This window comes from Pholis gunnellus (genome assembly GCF_910591455.1).
Source record: "Pholis gunnellus genome assembly, chromosome: 1".
Classification (NCBI taxonomy): Eukaryota; Metazoa; Chordata; class Actinopteri; order Perciformes; family Pholidae; genus Pholis; species Pholis gunnellus.
Genome location: NC_136528.1, coordinates 20,555,798 through 20,581,382, shown reverse-complemented (window position 1 = coordinate 20,581,382; position 25,585 = coordinate 20,555,798). Strand labels below are relative to the sequence as shown.

At 41.5% G+C, this 25,585-nt stretch overlaps 1 protein-coding gene across 1 annotated transcript in view; it reads right to left on the bottom strand.

Moving 5' to 3' along the window:
- Positions 1-25,585, bottom strand: part of zfhx3b (zinc finger homeobox 3b) — a gene marked incomplete at its 5' end in the record, with an annotated part of 87,896 nt that overhangs the window by 19,372 nt on the left and 42,939 nt on the right. Inside the window, one exon of the mRNA XM_079169321.1 lies at positions 7,262-7,369. Coding sequence (XP_079025447.1) covers positions 7,262-7,369 — 108 coding nt within the window. The remainder of the gene's footprint in view (positions 1-7,261; positions 7,370-25,585) is intronic.

Below are 25,585 nucleotides of genomic sequence, written 5' to 3'. Positions count from 1 at the left end.
TGTCTCCAGTGGAAAGAATTCTCTGTGAAACTTAAGCAGGTGTCTTGCAAACCCCTAACAAGCCCATAAAGAGTTAAATTTGGCCTGATTTGTACAGTCCTGAAAGGGTAAATTGAGAACAGAGGGCATTGGTAGGGGAGGGGTGGTTGGTCGGGGGGTCAGGTTAAGCAGGGCTGACCACGCTTCTGCTCCAGACATTAAAATGTCAGCTCCAATCAGGACGAGGGCAGTTGAGCTGATTACCCAGTGGGGGACCTGGCTTTGGACAGAGCAGCCTGCGAGATCTCCTAGAGACACTGGGATCAGCCAGGGAGGCCCTATTAGGGTCCAGTCACAGTCAATCCTATTAAACACATCCGCCAATAAACAAAGGGAATGTTAAACAAAAGGAACCTCCCATTCCCTGACATTAACCTCTCAGTCATGGCACTGTCCTCACCAATTCCTCCTCCTCCTAAACTCTACTTCAGTCCACTCCTACTTCCCCTGAACTCATCTCTCGAGGAAAACAAGGATGGTCATCTGTGGTCACCTTCACATCTTAACAATCTGGTTGATCTTTTGACCGTTCACATGTCTGGGGGTCATAATTACATTTAATAATGATAATATGTTTCCCTTAAAAAAAAGAAAAGATTTCTCTTTGAGCTAGCCTATTGAGTTAGTTAGGAAACATCAGCGTTTTTTGTGTTTTCACCAGCAGCTCAGCAATACCAGTAAATAACGCAAGGCTCGTGCCACAGCTTTAAGGTACATACATACAATACAGAAAGTAAGCATGGATTAAGTAGACACAAGTATCCTCTCAGTCTCACTATTAAGAGGATAAACATAATTGATTATAAGTATATTCCACATCCACGATTAACACCAGAGAGGTTAAACAAGTGGCTGTTTATGCTAAGGCACTGGAGAGCTGCTATAGAACGGACCCAAACCAGCTTTAGTTCAGGGTGTGTTATTTTTATGTGTGTGTGAGAAAGACATGGGGAGAGAGAGAGAGAGAGAGAGAGAGAGAGAGAGAGAGAGAGAGAGAGAGAGAGAGAGAGAGAGAGAGAGAGAGAGAGAGAGAGAGAGAGAGAGAGAGAAGGGGACAGATGGAGGGCTGGAGAGGCTTACTCAGACAGTCTTTCTCGTCATGGCCAATTAAGACCCTATAAATCTGATCAATCGCCTCTCTTAAGAACCCTACACCCTGACACCATCACCGGCACCATGACTAACATCCAACTACTGTATCAGTTTTTTTTGTGTGTCAAGGGTGATGAAAAAAATGACCGCAACATTGAAAAGCTGGGAAGATTTTTGTCGTAAAGGCACAGTCTAACATGGCATATTGGACACTTGTGTCCGAGCACAGATTCGTACATGTGAGATATATGGATCTACAATAACAGCAGATCAGAACCAATGACCAAAACATTAGGTCCTGGTGGAACAGGATATACAATTATCACAGGAGCAATGTACTGTCAAGAAAGAAGAGAAAGGTGAGATGTGCAATGGATGTCAAGAATAGCTGACAACAACTAGAGGTGAGGTCTAGTTTATCTTTCTGATGTTATATTGGTGGGGGTAGCTGGGAGAGAATTTTTAAGAATAATTCCTGCTGTTTTCTCTTTCATAAATAATATTTCTGTCACTCTGGCCGAGTTCTTCTTGAAGTGACAGTCTCATCCCCTGTATGACTCTAAGGGAACTTTTAGACCTAAAACCACAGTATATGACAGTATTTAAACCTCTGTGGTTGGTTAGATTAACAATGCTTGTCCCATTCACAAGTAGTCCCCCACAGAGACCACTCTGGGTTCCCCCTCCGTCAGTGACCTTAATGTCTGTCAGGAGTCTGTCTGTTAGCCTGACCTCTTCTGCCTGGTCATTAGACACAGATCCCCCATCCACACCAAACCTCTTCTGACAGATACACAGGGTGGACTTTTGTTTGAAAGCACAAAAGGCAGGGCAGGAGTGGAGAAAAAAACCTAAGAGCCAATTAGGTGATTATTAATTCATGCCCCTTTTCCGTAAACCAGAGGCTTTTGTGCTGTCAAGTCCCGTAAGTGAATTGGACTTTGGCACCTTCTCTCACCTCCCATAGCTGGACTGTATTATTCAAGCAGCAAAGGGTCTGTCAGCACACTGCAGGGTTCTCTGGAGCAATCACAGCCTTGCTGTGCTTTTAAGGGGAAAAATATGCCGATTGGACAGAGTGACTGACAACAGCGCAGACTGAATTAGACACAACAGGTCATCTGCCATTGAAATCTTCCAGGAGTGTAATCACAGCTGCCATTAATCGGCTTTGTCCTTGAGAGAGGTTATCCATATTCTAAAATGTGAGTTACAGTAAACAATATGTAAAGTAGTGAAGGATGGGAAAAAGATTCCTGGTGCTTCGGAGGGGAATTCCCCTCCTACTGACTGACATGGGGTCCTCATCATCTCCGGAGCCTCTGCCCCCTCATTACCACAGTTCCTGTCTCGCCGAGGCAGCTTTAGACCTCCGGTTGTAAAAAACGTAACCTATCATCCAGTCCGTCCACGCCAGCGAGGCTGCATAACTTTACTGTCACTTTGCCCAGAACAGCCACAGTCTGCCAATCACTTTAAACTGAAGCTCAGCCCGAAATTCCTCTGCATAGCAAACCTAAAAGCTCCTCAGTGGTACACTTTCTGAACTGAAACCTTTCACCTTTACATTGTAGAGGGCTTCTGATTTGCCTCTGCCCCCCGTAATGTTGAAAATCCTAAATTCTATTCCCCCTGGCCATTAATATGGAGATAATTCAACTCATCCAGTGCTACAAATCATTCTCTTTTAATGCTGCTAACAGACCTGAATATTGTGTTTTCCTTTTCCCATTCCTATCAAGGTTTTTATCTTTATTCCTCTAGTCTGTGTCAGAGCCCATAACAATAAAGGGCAGTGTTCCATTTCACCTTATATTTCTCAGGTAATTATTCTACGTAGAAATACATACAGGAACACTGAAACCTTGAACTAAGAAGCCAGTATTAAAGCTACAAATGAAATGATTTACAAAGTTCAAGAACAAAACACAAAACTGTGTAGTATAAGGGTGTTATGCAGCCAAACGACGCAATTGCAAGAAAGGCCAATTATTCTAGAAGAAATTGAGAGGAGATATTAATTAGCAGAAGTGTTATTAATCCACTGAACAACAGGATGACATGGCGTTCACCTTAACAGGACGCTCTGAGACACAGCACTGGTGCTTGCCTATTAGACACCCCGTGGTAAAACTCATAAACACTGAGCTTTCGGGGAGTTGGCTCACAAACAAGGACAATTTATGGCCTATTATCTTCAAAGACAAAAGGAATTACAATTTGAGGGATGACAAGCACTCAAAAGACGTGATATGAATATGTAAACATTTTCACTGCTCTGTCTGCTGATTTCTCATACTACTTAGGGTTTAAAAGCAACAACAAATCACCACTGCACTGAATGTCTCCCAGCTTAGAGTAACACTAACATAAACTTGAATAATTTGATTGTAACTAACCATAAGCATCAACCACAGCTAATATTAAATCTACATATCTGCATTGTTATATGGAGAACAATCCATAACATTTTGTAGGTCGGTTTCTGAATGAGCAACACGAGAAGACAAACAGCACAATGTAGAGCATGGTAAAATATGAGCAGACTGCAATGCCACAGTGCTGGGTGTAGGGGATGCTAATCACCATGTTCATTATACAGACTAAATGCAGCATCTACAGTGTCCATCTCCTGCACACAACACACCTGGACATGCACATATGAATGTTAAAGCACATTTATATAAACACACACAGGAAACACACAGACTTGTAAGCACACACAGCTGCACAGTCTTCATCGAAACGATATTTACCTTTACATAATATGTGTCACCTGGTGTTCCACAAAACTATGTCAAAATACTCCTACACATTTTAACAACAGTAACATTTAAGCCCAAGCTAACAGGGAAAAAGTCCAGCATGGCAAGTGATGGTAAAAGGAGATTCACTGCATACAAACATGTGCTGTGTGCACACTACATATTTGCATGTTTGAAAAAAGAAAGGCTGTAATATGGCTGAGATGATGGCATCTAAAAAAACCCCACAATGATTTACATTATAATTAGAAATAGAATGATTCCCAATTTCCCCATATAGCTCAAGTTATTTGGCCTTAATAAACCCAAGTCTAACTTCACATCTCTTGCATTGTTTGATCACTTGGTACAGAAAAATAAAGACCAAAAAGACAGATTAATTTACCTGTTAATAGTTTTCAATACAACCTGTCCCATACATTTATGTTGAATGTGTCACATCAAAGTGTCCAAATCTGCAGATATATTAACAATTCCTCTCCTTCCTCCTCTTCCTGCTCTCTCCACCTTCCCATCTCTCCTACACTCACCACCCTGCCTTTCTCCTTGCTGCATCCCTATACATTCAGCTGCTGCATAAATACACCACCTGCTTTAATGAAGGATCCTGTTCCTATGCAGAAGCTCATCCTATGCATAATCACACCATATTACTTAAGGTGTTGGGAGCATATGACATTTACATATGTCTGAATGCCTGTACATGTAAATGTATGTATCATCTTTGAGATAAATAAAAAAAACAACAGAATAATGAAGGCATCTTTCAAGAGATGACATGCTGAATACATATGCATTTTACAAAGGCGTCTGATGTACCTCTAAATGATTTTAATGAATACTGAGGAGCTGTGGAACAAGAAAGAGAAAATGAGATTGACAGCGGCTTTAAAAAGGAGGAAGCCTTTTTTCTGTCTGTCTGACAGTAACTGTCATTTGTAAAGGTACAATGTTGTGCTCTGTTCCAACAGCTACATGACGATGAGAAGAAATACTTCAGCAGTTCTAATGATGGACCTTAGAAACAGCTCAGTCTCAGACAGTGGGAGATCGAGCACCTTTCAGATAAATAACAGGTTGGCCAAGACGCTCATACACCGCATTCTAACATACACACCTTTTGTGTGCCTACTGTAGAAGAATCTTCAGACAATCACTTGCCCAATCAAGTGCTCCCCTGTTTACCAAATGAATTGTGAGTTCCTCCTCACTCTTTTTCCCCCTCACAATGTTTTTTTGCTCTTACTTTTCATGGGTTTTGTAATCACCAATCACAAAAAGTTTGAAGTATGAAAAGGGACGCTTCTATTAAACTACAGCTGTCAACCTTTCGCTGACAACACAGCCTTGAACCCACCACCCCAACATACCCACCCACCTCTTCACTGACATCAAACAGAACCTCAGACCTGGTTCCCTAATGCGCATGCTATTTTTAACTAAGCGTTTCTAATAAGCTGCTGGGAAGCTGTACATTTTTCATATGCAAGCACATATTTCCTTTGTGAAAACACAGAAACACACTTATTTGGTGATTAGCGACTGACAGAGGGGAGGAAAGGAACTGAATATGCTTGTATCAAATTGCATGCCTTTCAAAAAGGAGGAATCCTAATGCGAGGAGTCGTCTTCCTGTGCACCACAGGTATGAGTGAATTATTAATCGGCCAGCTCATTTTAATGCTTTTTAAAGTGCTTTATTTTGATGTGCTAAAACATACTTTTAGCCATATTCAGTCAGGCATGCATATCATTATTTCTTCCATCAAAGAAGAGTGTCGCCCTTTCAAAGAGCACAAACAACTCAGCCTCATTTAAAATAGAAGTTCGAATATCAAAGACATTTTACAAAGGCTAGGCTTCAAACACTGTGATGAAGTTTTTTTCCCTACACTTTATAAAAAACTTAGGTATGCAAAAGGTCTGAATTGTTTTCCAGCTTTTAACCTGACTAGTGTAAATCAAAACATCCTGCAGTAACACACGGAGTTAGACAAGTGAGAAGCATCTATCCAGGCCTGTTAATGTTCAGTGTCATCATTATCAGAACTCTCTTCTATTGAATAAGAGATGTCTTATCTGCCAGCACACAGGCGTACAAAGTAAATTGTGCATAAAAAAGGAAAATGAAACTATATTTAATTTACACAGATGTTTCAGATATCTGTATACAGTCTGTAAACAAAAGCGTTGTATATAATTAGATGCAGTGATGCACATATACTGTACGATATGCTTTAAACTTTGAGACCACGCTTCATTCATGTTGAGGAGATAACGCTGGGCAGCACAGCTTGAAAGGTAGCCGTTTTTAAAGAAGTGTCGACATCTTTCACAAATCTGACAATCTATGGATAAACTATTTTTGCCACTGGCTGCACACAGAGCATCAGTGTTATTAAATTAGCTCCCTCTTCTTCTTTTAATAATTGTCAAAAAAACTGCTCTAACTTAAGTACTTCTAGTTATAGTACCACCAACAATAGTACAGTGCAATACTGCTATAAGAACCGTAACTGGTGGTGTACTTTTACAATCATCAGTGTTGTCATCTTTCATTGCAAAATGTCCTTCTCTTAAAATAATATAGGGTCTTTTCAGACTGACCCTAATCATACCGAAACTCAAACATTGGTCAAAGTTTATACCTTTTTTTCACTATGTGGTGTAGTAATTGTCATAATAAGTCCAACAAACAGAGAGAAAAAAAGATTCCACACATGCAGGCTGAACCATTCAAACTGGAAAAATAGCCCAATTGAATTTGCTCAAAATGTTCTTTTGGGACCCTCTGACCAAAGATTGTTGAGGCCTAAAGCTCCTCCCCTCTTCCTAAGCCCAACCCCCTGCTTAGGATTCACCACCTACACCTGTCAATAAAGAAGCCCACAGATAACACCATCCTGATCTGACAACATTGAACACAGGTAAGTGTTGTCTGTGTTCCTGTGTGTGTGTGTGTGTGTGTGTGTGTGTGTGTGTGTGTGTGTGTGTGTGTGTGTGTGTGTGCAGCAAAGTTGGGAAGGGGGCATTACTATCACATGTGTGTACACACATGGCTCAGCTGGAATTATACATACAGGCCCCTCTCTTCACATCACCTATTGAGCAAAGACAAAACATGGGTCACATGTCGCCTGGACATGTTATCTAAATTGATAGTTTATCCTAACTGTATCTGATGGGATTTAATGCCTGGAAACCTGCAGCATGAAAGTGGGAGTATTTTAGAGAGAGTGTTTAATGCTTAAAAAGGCTCTCAGTATTTTGATAAAAGTCTGGTTGTTCAATACCATTCAAGTGCAGGGCCACATGTTTCCTGTGAATAGTTTCCTAAATGTGTGTGGTGTAAATATTGGCCTTACCTGTCCCTTTGGTGAGCTCCTTCTCCCCCCCACTTTCTCTGTCTTTGGTTTGGTCCTCCTGGTCTGTGGTGGTCTCACTAGCAGCCTCCACATCCTCACTCAGCTCTCCTGAAGGGGGAGGGAGGATGGGATATGTAAATCACCACGCCATCAGAATTGGTGGAAGCACTTAAAGGGACGGCAGCGTTTTTTTCTATAGGAGCTTGCAACAATTACATATGCTGACACACAGTTGCAAGGCTAGCAGACAAAGAGGGCAGAATCTGCTTTCTGTCCGGTGCTGTCTGATCATCACTGTGAAATTTGTTTTGACAAGAATTATAAAATCTGAGTTATATCATAAGGGAAGATTATTGGTCAATATTTATTCGTATTATTATAACTATTATTTTAGATATTTTCTTATAATTATTATGTGTGTATTGTATTGTATATTGTATTGAGAGCAAATATATTTTTCCATGTATTCAAGACCATGCCAAAATATGGTTTCCACTGTTTATTTGTGGACATGACTGGAACAATCCTCACATGTGGTCTAAAGTGGGCAGATGGAAAACGAATTGAGCAGTTACCTTAAAAAGGAAGACCTTATAGTAGACAAGCCCTCATTCTTTTTCTCACACATGAACACAAACATTCATTACTATCCTGCTGCAATCTGCTACTTTACTTACCTATACAAGCCTCATTTCACTTCTTATATCTTACTATTGCAAAAAGAAAGAAAATCATAAATATTTAAAACTTTCAGAGCCACAATTCATTTTATTTTTATGCCAAGTCAAAGACAGAAATCCCCTGTAACCACCTTAAAAGCCTCAGTTCGATATATCAGGCCATTTAGGAGCATTGAAGTCCAAACAATAGATATCCGATAACGCCATTTGTAAGTAACACAGAGGAAAGATAGCAAAAACAGATAATAAAAAGGGCATCAATCTTGTTTATTTCCCTCCAGTGCCCCCTGAACATCCTCTTTGCCTGTTAAGTTTGTTTAAAAGTAGTGGGACTTGCATGCAATAGCATTGATTTGACAACAGTAAACTAGGCCGCAGTCAATAGGCCCTATCAGTTATTACACACGTCAGCTAATTCTCAGCAAATGTACTTAAATGCTCTTTTGAAAATGCTTTCATGCTCAGGTCTCTACTCTATGAGCTATTGATATATTGACAATGCTACAACAGCTACTGAAATATCCTGTTCAAGTATTCAGCCCTGCAGTCATCACACATCCAATCTTAGCACTCCACATGACTACCCACAGCCAAAACCACTTTTATGACGTTACATTATCCACAACAGTCACTGTTTATCCTCTCAGTGAAACAGTACATACATTGTATATATACTTTTGACATAGTGTTCTCAAACTATGGTATGTGTCATTACCACAGATACACTTTGAATGCTTCTACATCTCTGAACCACATGGCTTTCCTCACAAACCCTTACCTGATGTCTTATACTCATAATATATTTAGAAACAATTTCCACCTAAAGGTGTAAATAGAGATGCTTAATGAAAAATACATTATGGAAAATTATAGTTTTTTTTTGTTATTTGACTTTTCATTCTCTGCTGTGTATGTGAAATTAAATTGACTTTGTCTTTTTCACTGTAGGCCGAAAAAATATCTTCAAAATATCTACAACAAGCTTGCTATTTTTAAGGCACATCTAAAATGGTCTTGCCTGTTAAAGGTTGACTGAATACACACTATGGCCACATTAACATATTAAATTGTATTATGCATGCATATGGGGTTATTAAGTTTAAAAACAATGAAAGTCGATGGAATTTGTATTACTGGCAGGACAAGAGCGATATCTTCCATTTTCTGCTCGCTGATAGAAATGCTGTAGGACACAGCTTGATTGTTGCATGTATTGTGTTGTTACACATTAATGCTGAAAGCCGATCCTGTGATCCAATGATCCCGTGTTTAAATAAAAATATTTAAAAGGGATGACTGACTCCTGGTAAAAAAAAGCATATTTAAGTGTTCTCTGGATCCCACACACATGAATACATTTTACTCTTTTATTTTCAACCATGTTTCTATTATGTTTCCAAGGCAACCCATGACTTCCATGCGGTGCAGCCCATCCCGTGCTGGTGAGGTGGATCTTAAACATTCCATGAAAACCAGAGACCTCCTACTGAGTCTCAAAATCCCATCTAACTCCTGCCTGCATAAATATCCACAACTCTGTGAGAATTAGGATACTGTACAGCTGCATAGGTGCTCAGATTACAAAATAATCCTCAGGTAAATTTTTTCACCTTTAAAAATGGGGCAAGGTGTAATTTCTTAGCTATGTGACACTTGTAGTGAGACTAATTCCCCACCTACACATTAATACACACGTTGTGCTTAAACATTACTGTGATAGACAGCCAACATTCTAATTCTGTTTATCTTCCCTGTACCCACCCCCAACTTCCTGCATACTGCGCACTGATATTTTTTCCTGTTTTCAAGACTTCTTTATTTAGATGTTTAATCAACGTATATGACACTTTTAGCACACACAACACAGCGCATCGTCCATAATTTATGCAGAAATGCAGACATTTAATTCCAGGAGCAGTGTTGCATCTTTAAGTGGCAAATGGCTTCTCCTATTCCTCATCTCATCTTCAACGGTATTACAGAATGATTAAAGCCAGGCCGACCATAATTAATGAAAGGTCATGAGTGGCCTAAGAGTAGGATGCAAATGAAAGAGACACTAAAACTGTAGCCAAAGATTAACTCTGAAAATAGATGAGGAGAAACACTCAAAGCTATGGCAGCAGGCCATTTCTAACCCAAATCTGAGAGATGTTAAGGACAATAGCCTGAAGGTTGTCTTCTAATTAATTGTCTTCATTAACCATCCTAATACAATGATATGAAACAGTTCCATTAATCTAATCATGCAAGCTGAATAAGCCCATTGCCGACACAGAGATTACACTCATCTGTTCTGAGCATATAAATATCAGCTTTGCTCTGCCATTCACTCAGTGGGGACAGTCCATGGGCTCTGTCTGTTCCAGCATTTTACACACAGACACGCGCAGACATACGCACACACTCACTCACATACACACACACATACGCACACGCACTCGCACAAACACACACACACACACACACACCATACAGACACTTAGCAGCCTTCCCCTCTTGTGTTTTGCCAGTGAGTGCAGATGCTTAATCAGGCCCATAGGTGTCACTCTATACAAGCTGGGAGAGAGCAACTTGCTCACACACATTAATGAGGGGGGGGGGGGGGGGGGGGGGGAGAGGAAGGGGCCGAGCAGCAACAGACAGAAACACACGGGGAAGGGTAAAAGGGAAGAAATGTGTGGAGATGACAAAAGCAGATGCTATGCAAGAGGCGTCCGGTGAAGATGAGACACTGAAAACGGCAAGATTACCTTCAGATGCGAGAGAGCAGCCTTCCTTTCCCCTGAAGAGCAGTGATTACACTAATGCTAATCAGACTGACAAGCACAAACGGCCTAATAAATAATTGATAGTAACCACTGCACTTTCCAGTATTCCTTCCCAGACTGTAGAGAAGAGCAGAAGCAAGTAATAATAGTCACTCTAGATATCTTTCACTAGGTCAGGCTCCTCCTCCCATCCTTGGCCTCAGCAGAATACACTGCTATGATGATAACTGCCTTTTTTAAACTACAGAATTTCAGTCCTACCTGAGAATGGCTCCAGTCTTCCTTAAACAGCAGTGACAGTCTGCTCTTTTTTGTTGCATACATACAGAATCTCAGTCAACAACACTGTCTTGTCTGTCTCTCTTGGCTTTCGTAAGTCCTGGAGAAGCAGCGCGGGGGCTGAGCTGAGCTTCTCCCTCTCCCCAGCTCTTGAGTAGGGTTGAGCTCTGCTTCTCTCTGGGCTCTTGTGTGGAGCTGTGTGTCTAAGCTCTCATTACTCTCATTTTGATTATTGTGGCTGTTGTTATAATTTTAACCAGGTTTCACAGGACCGCACTGTAAATCAGAGAGGTGTGCTTTCCCCCGCTTTATCCAGGGCTGGACAGCTTCCTTTTCTTTAACGCTGCACTGTCGGATAAAAAGCAATCTTATTTCACACTTCACAGACTCTATCTCCCCTACTTTTTTCAAAATCCCCCTCTTGCTCCCCCCAGCATCCCTTGCACCCCTTACTTGTATCAAAGTTGGCCTGACTCTGGACTGGAGGGTGCAAAATGAAAGTGACAGGAGGGTACCGTGGGACAATGAGACACAGGACCCATGCTGAGGGCTTTCATGCATTGTACGCTCCTCATATCAGCACCTCTGCGCCCCATACACAGGACCCCCCTTTTAAAGCACAACACACAGGAAAACACTACGACCCCCAAGAAACCCCCTCCGCCTCACTCACACAAACGCACACACACGCACACACTCACTCACTCACTGACAAACGCTACCTCCTTATGCCCTCATAAGCTACCTCTCATAAAACCACAACAGAGCAAAACACGACCACAATCGAGCCAGAGACAAGAAGGGCTTTTGCTTATGAACACCCAATAAACCACAACATTATTTAGTGTCCACAAAAAATGCTTTTTAAATAACATACTGATTTGTGTGTTAATCAACCTTATGTATTCCAGATGTATTCATATATATTAACTACAACTTAGAGATAAATTCAAAAAAGCAAATAAAAAATAAAAAATATTTAAAATGAATTAAAGTATAGTAAAATACACATTATTGCCAATTAGAATCAATGTAGTAAAGTGTCAGAAAACACATACGAACACAAGACCTGCCACACACACACACACAGACACACACACACACCAAATGAAAGTGTATCTGCCTCTGTACTCTTTTCTCACTCGTGCTCTCGCTCCCACACACTTTCACATTTTGAAAAGAAACAAGAGTAGGCTACCTCAGCGCTGCTGGTCGGAGTAACGTGTTAGATTCCTGACCTGTCTATGGGGGGACTCGCTGGCCTCTCCCTGCTGGCCCTGCTGTGACCTCAGGATCTAAATGTGAATGAATACTTTGTGTCTCCATGGGGCTGAGGGCAGGAGGGGGAGAGGAGGAGGAGGAGGTGCAGGAGATGGAAGAGGGGTACGAGGTTAGGGCAGCTAATAACTAAAAAAACTTTAAACGGCAAGTTAATCACAAACAGCAGTGATAGCTCACACTGCCTTAGAACAATATCGTGGCTTCCCCTCCTCCACCGCTCTCCAGGTGGTGCCTGCTCATCAAACCAGCCCCATAGGTCTTCCACACAACACTTAATTTGATCCCCCTTGCCTTTCAAAGTCACTGACAACTTTAAAGGAAACACTCACCGCATTCAGGTCACAAAGAGTCACACATAGAAGTCATGTATTCTTTCACAGAAAAGAAATTACATTAATGTGGCTGCTTTTTTGTGCTCTTGATACTCAGTAAGTTAGAAACTGTTATTAAGCACCATGTGATGTATTAAATACGTTCCCTAATGTGTTATCTCATGGGAAATAATACTAATTAGAAATACTTCTCGTGATAATGGCATGTTTAGATACATTGCAAATAAAGTGGATAAAGTGAGTGCCGCTCTAGTTCTTTTCTCTTTGTGTTTTACTTGAGTGATGAAGGAGAGGAGGATCTAGGTTAATGTGGCTGCACAGGGAGTGAGCATTCAGGGACTGCTCACTCTTCTGTTCCAGTAGACACACATACACACACACCACACACCATGACTTTCTTGAATGTCCAAGATGATGACCGCTTGCTAGTACATATTATGTCCACAATGGAAGATGCAGGCTGTACTTTTCCCTGCTAGGATGGTTGGCTAAAAGCCTGGATATGGGGCAAAAACATCACTAGGCATTGCTCTCCCATCTACTCTGCCTGAGGGACATTGTCCTGCACAAAGAGTCACTCTGCCTCTCCGCCACCCCCCGCCATGCATCTATGCTTGTTGTCTTCCACTGCTGCCTCCTCTTAAATCAACCTCCTTTTATAAATGCATCTTTTTCTTTTTCCTCCAGCTCACACTACAATGCCTTCACCTATTTGCAGCGATTCAAAGGGACAAAACAGAATTGGGGTGGGTTGACGGGAGTGTGGGGGTGGCTGAAGGGTTGTCTGAAAAGAGAGGGGGAAAAAAAAAGCATCACCGCTGTCATGAAGGGCAATCACATCAACTCTGAAATATTCACCAGTGGGTTGGAAAATGCGATGGTACAGTTATGACAGGCGAACAGGCGACTCCCCCCACTCTAGCCCACAGTCCCCCGCCCCTCTCTCCATCAGGGCGGAAGCATGGTGGACACTCTGAATATGTATAACCCGGAAAATGTATTGATTTTTCATTTGGCCAAAAAGGGACACAAAAATCACATAACCTGAAACTGTCACAGCTCTTTTGTTCATAGCTCATCTCTCCTGATGTTTGGCTTTTGCCACAAACTCTCTTTAATTACCAGGTACAGCGAGCTTCAGAGCCTATCTCCACAGAGACACAGCCACATACAGCCTGCTGGGCTTAACAAGACAGCACACATCTATTATATATGACATACACCCAGCAGCTTTTGTTTCATATCTGACTAATAAGCTCACTCAATATGACTATACCCACAGTTTGTTTTCTTATTATACACACAATATAGAGCGCAAATATTTCTTGAAGAAACCCTTAAAAATAAAAAATAAAGCATGCCACATTAAAAACAGTATGTTCATGTTAAATACTAATGCTGGATAGACCCAGGATTTATTTGATGTGCTTTTCTGAAACGGTTCTGCCTAACATGAAATTCTAGAATCGATCTAGGTTATCCCAGGTACAGGCAGGTGCTTGTATGTTTGTCTGAGTGTGCACACTTGTGTACGTGTGTGTCCATTAACAGGTACTTATCTGTTTATCTCTCCTTTTAGGCACTGCAGACCAGTACAGTGGACTGTCTGAAAAAGATGCCTGCCTGTCGATTTATCGAATGCACCATTTGCATACCTTTGTAGTGCATCCATCTGCCTGTGGACTGTTCTGTGGAGGTATTAGCTCAGAAAATCAATGTTGCCGTGGTTGGATATATGTAGCGCCTACCCTGGCGCGTGTTAGGAGTCCAGCTCACGGCTCCCACATGGGTCCTATTTAAATGAGTCCTGCCAGCAGAGGCTTTCCTGCCGGTCCTTCAATCTTTGTGAACTTAAAGTACACAAACACATTTCTTAGCATACCCCGCCAGAGTGGGCTGGTTTGCCGTTCTCCGTGATGGTCATCCTGCCTCCCTGTCTTCATCCACAGCCCAGGGCTTAACCAGATGTTTGTTTATGAAAGCGTGCACCCAGATAAAACAGAATCCGACAAGGTTACGAATACCGATTTTGCTAATCAATTTTATTCAAAATATAGGGTACTATTGATGTGTGTTTAACAGCCTGCTAAGTTTTAGATGTTTCAGGACAGTTGAGAGGAGAGGTGGAGGATGGTGGGCTTATTTATATATTACGCTTATTTTTACAGATTTACCTGACAGTGTGTGTAGGGACCTCACTATGGATATATATTTTTTTCTGGTAGAAACAGCAGTGGATACACCGGGCAACTTTTCTTCTAACAACCACCCCGGCTGGTTGCTCATAGCTAATTGCTAAAGAAATCCAATGATTACATTGCACAGGCACTTTAAAACATCCATGAGAGTGCTACCACTTATTGAAAAAAAAAAACTCTTGCTACCTCTATCCATTCAGTTTCTAATACAAATCAAACACAGGGAGCTTTCTTTCACCATTTGTCTTTCTTTCTGTTCCTCTTTGCATAGCCCATCCATTACTTTCACATGAAATATGAAAAGGCAATATCCTCTCTGTGTTTGTACTGAAGCGTAATGCGATTGTGTTGTCATTTATAGGAAATAATCGCAAACCTCTCTTTCATTTTCCAGTTCAAACAACCATGAAAAATTAGCCTTCAATGTCAGGGAGGACAACAAAGGGATGCACACAGACTATTGCTTCACCACCGCGCTTGACATTTCTCCCTAATAGGAAAACGGGTGGTTGTTTCTATCTTTCTTTTTCAATCTTTTCGTTTTCTAACCTCGTTTCTTCCCTAATTAAAAAGTTCTGCACTCAGATCTTTGTAAATCCTTCGTGCGTCTTTATTCAGCGAGGAGGGTCTATAAGTGAAGAAGGGTCGAAGGGTTAGAAAACTCTGGTCCCATGCACATGGCACCCTGCTCATTAGCACCCCTACCCCTTTCTGCTAATGGCTACTGTTGGAGGAAGATGTCGCCAGACAACCACTACGGGGCCTAGGTCGCCGTGACTACCGTCCAGCAGCCTGATAGATAAATAATTCAAGACCTATCAGACTCCCTGGCAGCAGAGCAGTCCCAAAAACACACACTTAGGACACAGCTTGTAAAGGCTTTCCTAACCGATCAGCATTTAGTCCTTACAAATGATGTACAACCAGATGTCTGTACAAGACCCCACACAATTAGCCTTAGTAGAGGATCTTTTAAATTTAGAGAAATCTTTATTTTCAGTGTGAGCAGCAAAGTAATGGTAATTGCTTTCTGTATTACTGCCATTAAAGGCTTAATAGGCAGGTTGTTTTCCACTGTAATTATGTACAAAATAATCAACCAACTTTGCAGTGCAATATTTGGAGATGTGTTTAACCAACTTAATGTTTTTCTTGCGACAATAGGTATGGAGAAACCGAACAAAACGGAATATCAATACTGCGAGGTATCGTAAGTATGTCAAATACTTATTATTTTAGTTTGTGAGCAAGAATAGTCGAATAGATCACCCTTCTTTGCGAGTTGATAAACCTTTGATGTATTCATATGATATTATCAAGGCAGATATGTCCATATTTATATCTCAATCCAAACGGAAATCAAGACATTTACTCAGAGAGTTATATATTATCAGCATCTTTCTCTGAGTTATGAGGCATCAGTGTTGTACTCTTTTTCCTTTGACTTCTACTTTTCACTCTCTGGAGTGAAGAGAGGTTTATTTCAGAACTGGATAACAAAATCACATCTTGATGTCTATTCAAATGACTCTTATGGTTTTTCTAACTTCCTAACTTAACACTTAATTCTTATTTGCATACTTTTAAAACTGGATTTCAGCTGGCAGTATGGCTTGTGATGCATATAATGAAATTTCCTCTCAAAAGGCTAATGAAAAAGACTCATCTCATGCAATTAGCCGCTCCTTTATTCACTTCTTATAATGTATTAATTTATTATCACATAATTCTGGCAGCATCATTTATTTATTTGATTATACACACACACCTTACTGCCTTAATTACGAAATAGACTCGGAGCCAGATGATGGGATGCAATGGACCAACTCAACCATCATTTAAACTAGTTATCCCTCTAATCTCAGTGGTATATCCAGCCTGTATTAATCCGAGCCTAATCAGTATGCCTAATTGCTTTAGGCTTTCAATTTTACCTGAGATTCAAAAAGGCCTCGGAATAACACTTGACAGAGCACCCTGCATGACAGCTCCTTTTATTGCTGTAAAGGTTATTCAAATGACTCTCATGGTGGGTCAAATCGTATCTCTTTCTAAATACGGTTTCATTATTATAAAATAGATCTATCCAAACAACATAAAGGTATACCGTTTAAAGGCATGTGCTTGTGCAGAACACATATGTAAGCAAACTTGTCTTTGCTTGATTCTTCATGAACACGTCATAATACTGTGAAAGTGGGTTGAAAGCTCCGAGAGGGGTGGAACCGCGCTGCCCGCTGTGCTGCTCTCCAGAGAAAGAGACTTGGAGTGATTACAGTCAAACACTGCTTCTCAGTTATCTTTGGCTCAGCCACAGGAGAGGGAGAGGAAGAAGACAGGCAAGGGAACAAAATGGAACTGATGATGTGGCTAAAACATGGGCCGGATATTCTAAAATGACCAAAATGACTAGTATGTCTCATACTGCTCTTATGACATTTACCCCATGTTTAAAAAAAAATAAGAAAAATGAAAACCCACGGCACGGCCAGTAGCAATCACTGAGGCCAAAAGATCATCGGATCAGCACCAAGACTGTCTGATGTCAACTAGCAGCAAGACAGCAGTTTACAACAAAGTGCATTCTACCCAAGCACTGTTAAGAACAGCTCTGTAGGGGAAGAGATATTATTAGAGACATTTCAAATGCCCTTGGATTCTGAAGTGGAGGCCAATTAAATGGCTTTGCAGCATCCATTTTGTGCCAAGTGAACAGGTATGATCAGGAGGGGGAGGGGGAAGATTTGATGGAAGCCGGGAGGCAGAGGGGAGAGAGAGCACTGGCAGGTACGTGTGGTACCTGACCGGCTTATCAGCAGATTCCACTAAATGCATTTTAAATTTATGCACATTTGTGGAACATTACGATGACACAACATCAAATAATTTGAGGTAACTTTTACTTTTACAGGAAACGCTTATGTTAATGTCGGATCACATCTGAAGCAATCGTAAAACGTATGGTTTTTCTACCCGCCTCCTCAGTGCAGTGCTGACCGTGCGTGTAGGCATGGAAATGAGCAGGTTGATCAGAGTTGTGGAGTCCGTAGCCTCGCTAAGGCATGGTCAGGGATTAACAACCCCTATGGAGACCAATCCTGCTGCTAAATTGGTGCTGTGCTATACCACATCTTGCAATTCTATTGTATGCATGGCTGTGGTTGTTAGTGTTGCTGTTGTTTTTATAATAGTGCTGTTATTGTCGTTGCTGCAGAAGACTCTTCTCACTCATTAGCCAGAGGTTGGCGAGTTAGGGGTGAGAGCCCGGTAAGGTACAAAATTAATTATTCATCTCAGTGGTTGATGCTTGGGTGCTGCTATGGGGCCTAAAGCAGCGACTCTAACTAGCAGATGTCTGTCCCTGGAGGACTGCTGGAATAAATAATTGAAAAAAAAATGTTATGCCATGGGTGTCAGTTACCAGGAGAAAGCAAACACTAATCACCAAACTAATCATTAAAACAAGCTGCCAACAAAAAATATGTTTCTCTGTGGATTCATGGTCCCTCCCCTGTGTACTGATCCAACATCCTAAAGCTCCATCATGTCCTCAGTAGATCCTGCTTTGGCTCATGAAAGGGCCCAGATACAGCCCCCTCCTCTCCATTCAGCCATGGCTGCTGTTGGCTCCATGCAGCCAGGACCAGTGGCCTCCTGAGAAGGCTGTGATAAGAATTCATTTCTTCCTATTATGTGCTCTTGTCCACTGCCTCAGTTCATCAGTTCAGTGCAACCAAGTCAATGAAAGGGCTTGTAATGAAGCAATCAGATGCAGCGTGGTTCTCTGGGCCCAGCACTCCATTTTCCACTCCCAGACCCTAGCTCCCAGTGCAGGGTGTGCGTTGGGGTGGGGGGGTGTCGAGGGTGAGAATGGACACAGTCTGCACAGAGGCATTAATTCAAGACCTTGTCTTTCATAGACTGGCGGATAAGCTGCTTTCACATGTGCTTCACACCAGGTCTGCTGTCTCCCGTGGATTCAGAGAATCATCCGGTTTTAGAGAGCCCCTTTAGTTTAACCAGGTTTCAACATTCCCACTAAACCAGCCAGACAGGTTTCTGCTGGACTCTATGCTCAGGTTACCAGTGAAGCATCTAACTGCATCTAACCTTTTCTCTCAATTGTCTCCACTGCCATCCCGTCTCTCTCATGCCTCCACCACTTACATCTCTTCAACATGTGGAAACTATTATGGAGAGTTTAGGAGAGGAATGTATGTGTTGAATCTTAATCAGTGCCTTAAAGTAGAGGATTCTTGGTCTCCAATGTCTTGTAATGCTGTGAAAGTTTCATTTCAAATTAAAAAGGGCCTTTTTGATCTACCTAATATTGTTTTCTCTCCCTTCGGGGCTGGGAATGGTTGGTGTTATCTTTGATCAGCCTACCTTCTTTAAACTCTCTTACACACACACACACACACACACACACACACACACACACACACACACACACACACACACACACACACACACACACACACACACACACACACACACACACACAGATGGTTGTAGTATTTTATGGTCTGTGCTACGGAGTGGTCAGGGTTCAATGCTAGGGTGCCAAGGCTTGGTGGGGGTTTCTGGCACAACTTCACCTTCTTCCAAGATGCATAGAGAAGGGAAAATGTCTGAAGAGATCACAAACTTCAGTAAAACTTGTAGTATATAAAACAAATTTATTCTAAGACATAAATACTAGATAACAGAGTACAAAAAGTGGGTAAAAACTCAGGTTGATAAAAAGCAACAATGATGCTTTCAAGTCGCTAACACACCTAATGCAGAGACAAATTTGTTCTCTTCGTAGCTTAAACATGAACGGGTTTCCCCTTCATACTCTCCATCTGTACCTCCTTTTCTACCCTCAACAGTTCACCTGCTGCCAACTTTGGCAGAAAGACCCTGCGGCTGGATTCTACCTGACAAGAGCTCCTTAACAAGCAGCAGTCATTAACCTCAGGAGCAAGCAGCTGCCATGTGATGTAGTGCACTCGGCCTGCTGCAGAAGGGCCCTATTGATCCAAGACATACTTGGTGCCTTCCTGGATGTTTATAATCAATATGCAAATGGCCCGCGGCATTGATTCAATATTAATTTTCAATTAGGGAATTCTCGGGGGGTCCTGAGGGGTCAATACAGAACTATTCAGAGTAAAGGCTTGAGCAAGTTGCAGGCATTGACGTTCCTCTACCCAAGACAACTTACTTACTGTTTATTTAGCCTGCCCTGCTGTAAGTCCCGATTAAGGCTTCGGATAATGGGCTGAGAGACAGATGGGCCTTTCTACACTTCTGCAACACCCATTACATGAACTGGATTTTGGTGTAAAGGTCTACTAACTAATAAGTCATCATCTCACACTTAGTTCTGTTTCTTCTTTTGTCAAGTCTGTTTTATACTTGAGTATAGAAATGAACCTTACCATTAACATATTTGTTTTTACGTATTCAATTCAGCTCTCTCCTACAAGGTCAGAAATAAGTGTTTAATACCTGAATGCATTTTAGGTGTTACTTATTGAATATGCAACACAATTAACACATTTAATTGATACACAGCTAAACAAACACATTTTTCAGACAAGCTTCCATTATTAATTGAAACCAACTGCAGCCGCCATGTAATGCTCAATGAGTAAAAAACATTTACTGTAAATGGGCAGAGGGAGACATGGAGAGTAGGGCCCTAATGTCATTTACTTAACACTCTATTTTTTCCAAAGTCAGACTTAAAGTTATGCACCAACTGACACGTCACACTTTCTCCTTTGTTCCGTAACACGAGATGTGGACTAAAATGCAGAAAACCCTGTTTTACTTACATCATAAGAGGATGAGATGAATGGAAATGTTGAGCAATGAATGAGGTAATGAACGCCAGGTAATACAACTCTCACTTTAAAACATAAACAATATCATTGATTTATAAACCTGTTATTATCCATGTACAGACAGTGTGTCTATCAGAGGGAGCAGTGGTTTGTTAGTTGGCTTGGTCTGTCTGGCTTGCTCTTTGTTGCAACTGTCAAGACATTCTGGCTTTTATGATTATGGACAAACACTACAAACATTCTTCACCGCAAACGATCCTGCATGTTAACATGTATAATTAGAGGTATAATAATTACATGGGTCTGGAGTTATTGGCCAACAAATGTGTTTGTTATCGTACAGTCATCTGTGCTATCGGTTAATTGTTTTGTTGCATGAACAGTGGGGAACATTGACACCTCGCTCTGACTCTGTACCTCTACGTCTGCTGTACAGATAGCATTTGAGAAGAAGAGGATCGAGGACTGAGAGAAAGAAGAAGGACCCTCACGACAACAATAACGTTTAGCTCTACAACCATGAATCCCCATATAAAGGAACAAGACGAAGAGGATTAGGTTAGAATATGAAGCTTTGATTACTTAGCTGGTTTTGTAACTTAAAGACATTAACATTAACTCTTTTTGACTATTTTTAAAATGTATTTTCAATTTCACAATATGTCAATTTAAATATATATATTGGGCTGTGAATAGACTGGGAGTGCAACCTTACAGCCATTTTAACTCACAGAGCAGTTAAGAGGCAGCATGAGAAAATTGCTAAGAGTAAAACAGAGATAACCTGTTTGGACTATTTGCTGCGCTTTCTTGTAGATGCACTGCCTGAGGTAATTGGTTTAGGGATAACATTAATTACCACATTGCTCATTAATGGATGAAGCCTTTATTGGTTGCATTGATCAGCAGGACCTGTTAGCCATCATCCTAAGCAATGGTGGATGTAACAAGCTTACATATTGGCATATCAATTAATGCAATCAATTCCTGTCTAGCAGTTGCCATTCCCCCTGTCTACCCCGCCCCCTTACTATCGCCCCTTATTTCTCCTCTATCATGTATCTGGGTGGCCAGGACAAAGGGCCCACGTCAAACCACAGTTCATTAAGGGATTTCCTAATTGTTCCTTAAACTGGGATCGTTGCACAGCAGACTGATTGAGCTGATGATAGGGTGTCCAGTGGCAAAACGTTTCTCTGATTGGCCACTAGTAAGAGTAGTCCAAGGGTGCACACAGGAGGTGCAACATACAAACTGGGAGAAAGAAAGTTGAACTGATCTGGCACACATGCTGTAACAACTGTAACTTGACACTCTAACTGCACTTCATGCCTGTCTTATTAAAAAAAGTTCAGGAGTTTTAACAAATGTGAGTTGTATCAACATACATAACTACTTGCTTCTCAAGTAATTGTCATTCAAAGTAAATGCATCTGAAAACAAACATTTTGGAGTAAGTATTAAAAGACAATCTTAAATTAATGGAGGAATCTGATCATTACATTTCATATGCAGTAGGGGACCAACTCTTCCATTCATATTTGTATCTCACATTGTGCCTTTAACTTTACTCAGAAAAAAAAAGCCTGCTTAGTTTCAAACTTCCTTTTTTATATAAGATCAATGCACCTTTTTAAAGAGTCATTGATTACAATTTGGATCCTCCTTATGTCCCGCATGCTCCAAAGGGGCGACTGGCTTCGAATACATGGCTGGTGTGCCCTGGTATAACATGGTGAAATGGGTAGAACATCAGGAATGAATGAGGGAGCAGGGTGTGATAACTGAGAGCACACCATGACAAAGTGGAGGGATTTACCGTTGGGCCCGCAGCACTTCATTTGCTTAATAACAGATCATTCTATAAGAAAGTGGCTGCTCTGAGGGGGATATCACCCAACGAGGATGTCTCACTTGCAGAAATCCTATTTGAAGACAACACCTTTTGAGCGCTCATCCTCCTCCACGCCTAAGACGATCAACGCGCATGACAGGCCCCATTAATATGACGCCCTGTGTAACCTTGCTCTTTCTCACTCTCCTCCAAAAGGAACAAAACTGATAGCCAAGGAGGAGGGGCATTATGTTCCGACTGAGCATGTAACGGGAGGGGTGGTGTTGAAAAGATGTCTTATAGTACATATCCTCCTCTGAGCCACCTCATAAGAGGTGAGAGAAGTACATGGAACATGGGTGGGAGCTGCGTTTGTTTTCTTGGAGTCATGTTGGAGATAATATTGCCCTCTGTGATGGTCATCCTCATGTCTTTGCAAAGGGGTTTGGTTTCATTCACTTCTGACTCCTATCTCCTACAGTGTTCATTGCATCTGTGGCTCCCTAACCAAAAGGCATCACACATTATATTTCAGAGGAAACAGAAAAAAATAACGTTACTCAGGCCAACATACAAATACAGTTCACCTGAAACCATCAGTATAGTGCTATACTAATACTATAAGTATAGTGCAGATAACCATACAAATGTACAAACCATCTAAATAGGATTTTCTGTCTCTAAATTGTGTTTACATATAATCTTTAGGGGGAAAAAAGCATTTTCAGACAGGCAAGTCAATGATGACTGCCCACACAACACTCTTCCTATATACAGTATATTAAAGCCTAAATTCCTGCCTTACCTTTGATCAAACATCATTGTGACAATCTAAGCTAAACTAAGCTAAGCCTATGCCCACTCCACTGTTAACAAAACCTGCTTAACAATTACATATTCTATTGTAGCAATAGATAATTCTTAAATACACTATGTGGAACATGCCTCTGGTGATGGCCACGACAATTCTGTGAAGGTCATTGAGAGTGAGAGGAGACAACATATTTGTTGGACAGTGTTATGTGTCGTGTGACAGACCAGATGTGCAGGCAGTTAGTCGGACAACCCTTACTCGCTCAATGCAGGACCTCCTGAAGGCCCCTGTCCCCTGAGCAACACACAAGTGGGCTGAGCAATTAACAATTTCATGCTGATTGCCTGAAGCATGTTTTGCTATGCCATAAAGATAATAGCATGAAGGGTGCAGCGGCAGCAGCCCCCTCTCTCCCCCCTCCTCCGGTGATCCTCTATTGCTTCCATCTCTCAATTCTCTCCTGTGCAATTCACATGTTAGAATGGCGCTCTGCCTGCTTGCTTTATTAAAGACACTCTCCCGGCTTAGAGGGCGCATTTAAGAAAAAAAAATATATAAAGATGACTCCCTGAAGAGTAAACAGGGATGATTATTAAAGGGAAGGAGAAAACTAGAGTCTTGGTCTCCCACTGGCTTCTTGATTTGAAAGTCTAATTTAGCAACTGCACACAACAGGCGTGCAGGTAGACAAAACAAACAGGTTCCATTTCCCCAGACAAAGGGAGCATGCTCAGAGTTGCGGCGTGACAGCCCTCATCTTCCTCATTCTCTAACCCAGTATGTCATGACAGCAATCCGCTCTGACCATGGAGCTCACCGCTATGCAACAGGAAAATCTGTGCACCACTAAACCTGCTATTCATCTGCAGAGCATATAAAAGAGTGCAAAACACTGCACGAATGTGGCGCAGCACATGAGACTTCCTCCCTTAAAGTGCCTTTGTAGTGTGGGTGTTAATGGTGATGTTGTCTGTGAAAATAAAATAAAATCTGAATCTTTTTCCCCACAATTGTTAACATCCATGTCTCTAGCAAATATCAATTATCAATTATTATCAATTATTATTCATTTTTTGAAAATTCAGTATGTTCTACTGTCACTCACTATAATAAAATACATTGTGCATGATGCAAACAGACAGACCCACACACGGAATACCCCAGCCATCACTACTAATGTGTGGACAACACTTACCTCAGCCTGGTGAGTTCACATTACCCTTAGAGAAGCCATAAATCACCTATTCTTGATACCACTAATGATGTTCCTATGTTAATGAATGCAGATTTTATTAATGCAGTGTCTTTGTAGATCATATTGGCAATGTGAAAATGTATTATTTTTGACTCCTGGTTTGAACAGCACAGATCAATTCATATACTCCAAACACTCTAATTTAAGGAGGTGTCTTGGAATCATTGCAGGTGTGTTTTACACAGTGAGAAGCTTTCTATTACCCACTACTACTTCAGTTCACTTTGTCACTAGTATAGTGGCAAATAGCCTCTGGACACAATTTGCATTTCCTTTTCTGAATATGGCAGTAAAAAGTTTTTTAGAGGAATCACTTTTGCATTGAAATACACTCGTAAATGACTGACTGCATTAAGTCTGACCGTCTCACTATTCAGACGGCATATTATTAACAATCTACCCCCATTGTCATTGTTTTTACTATGTGAAAACAAACCCTAAAGACATAAGGAGGAGCTGTGGACAAAGGGTTGCGCCACCAGCCCCCTATGGCCCCCTGCCCCGCCCTCTCTGACCCCCCTCACCTCCCAGGCTTCTGCTTGCCCTTCCACCCCCCGGCTGTGTGTGAAAGTCCAGCTGGCGCACTGACAGCCACGACATCTCAGCTGAACGTGGCTGCATTACAGGGCCCACATTGTTTATGATATGGAGCCTGTCATTAATTTGCATTCTTAAGTGGCGAACACACACACACACACACACACACACACACACACAAAACCAGTGATAAGGAGAAACATGTTTTTGCGTTAATTCATACGATACAATGTCACACCCCCAACCACAGACACACCAACAACACACACATACACACACTTATAAATTGCAGTCACATCCCCCTGCTAGAAGGGGATGATAATTGCAGACGGCCAATAAATTACTGCTGCCTCCACATCAATTATAAGCATCACGTCTGGCAATGAGGAAAATGAGATCTTGTGACAAATTTCATGAGGCTTGGCTGCCCAGCAGCCTTTCTTAACATGCTACAGATAGCAATCCCTTATCTAGCCTCTGTAATGGGGAGCTACGGATAGAGAGATGGA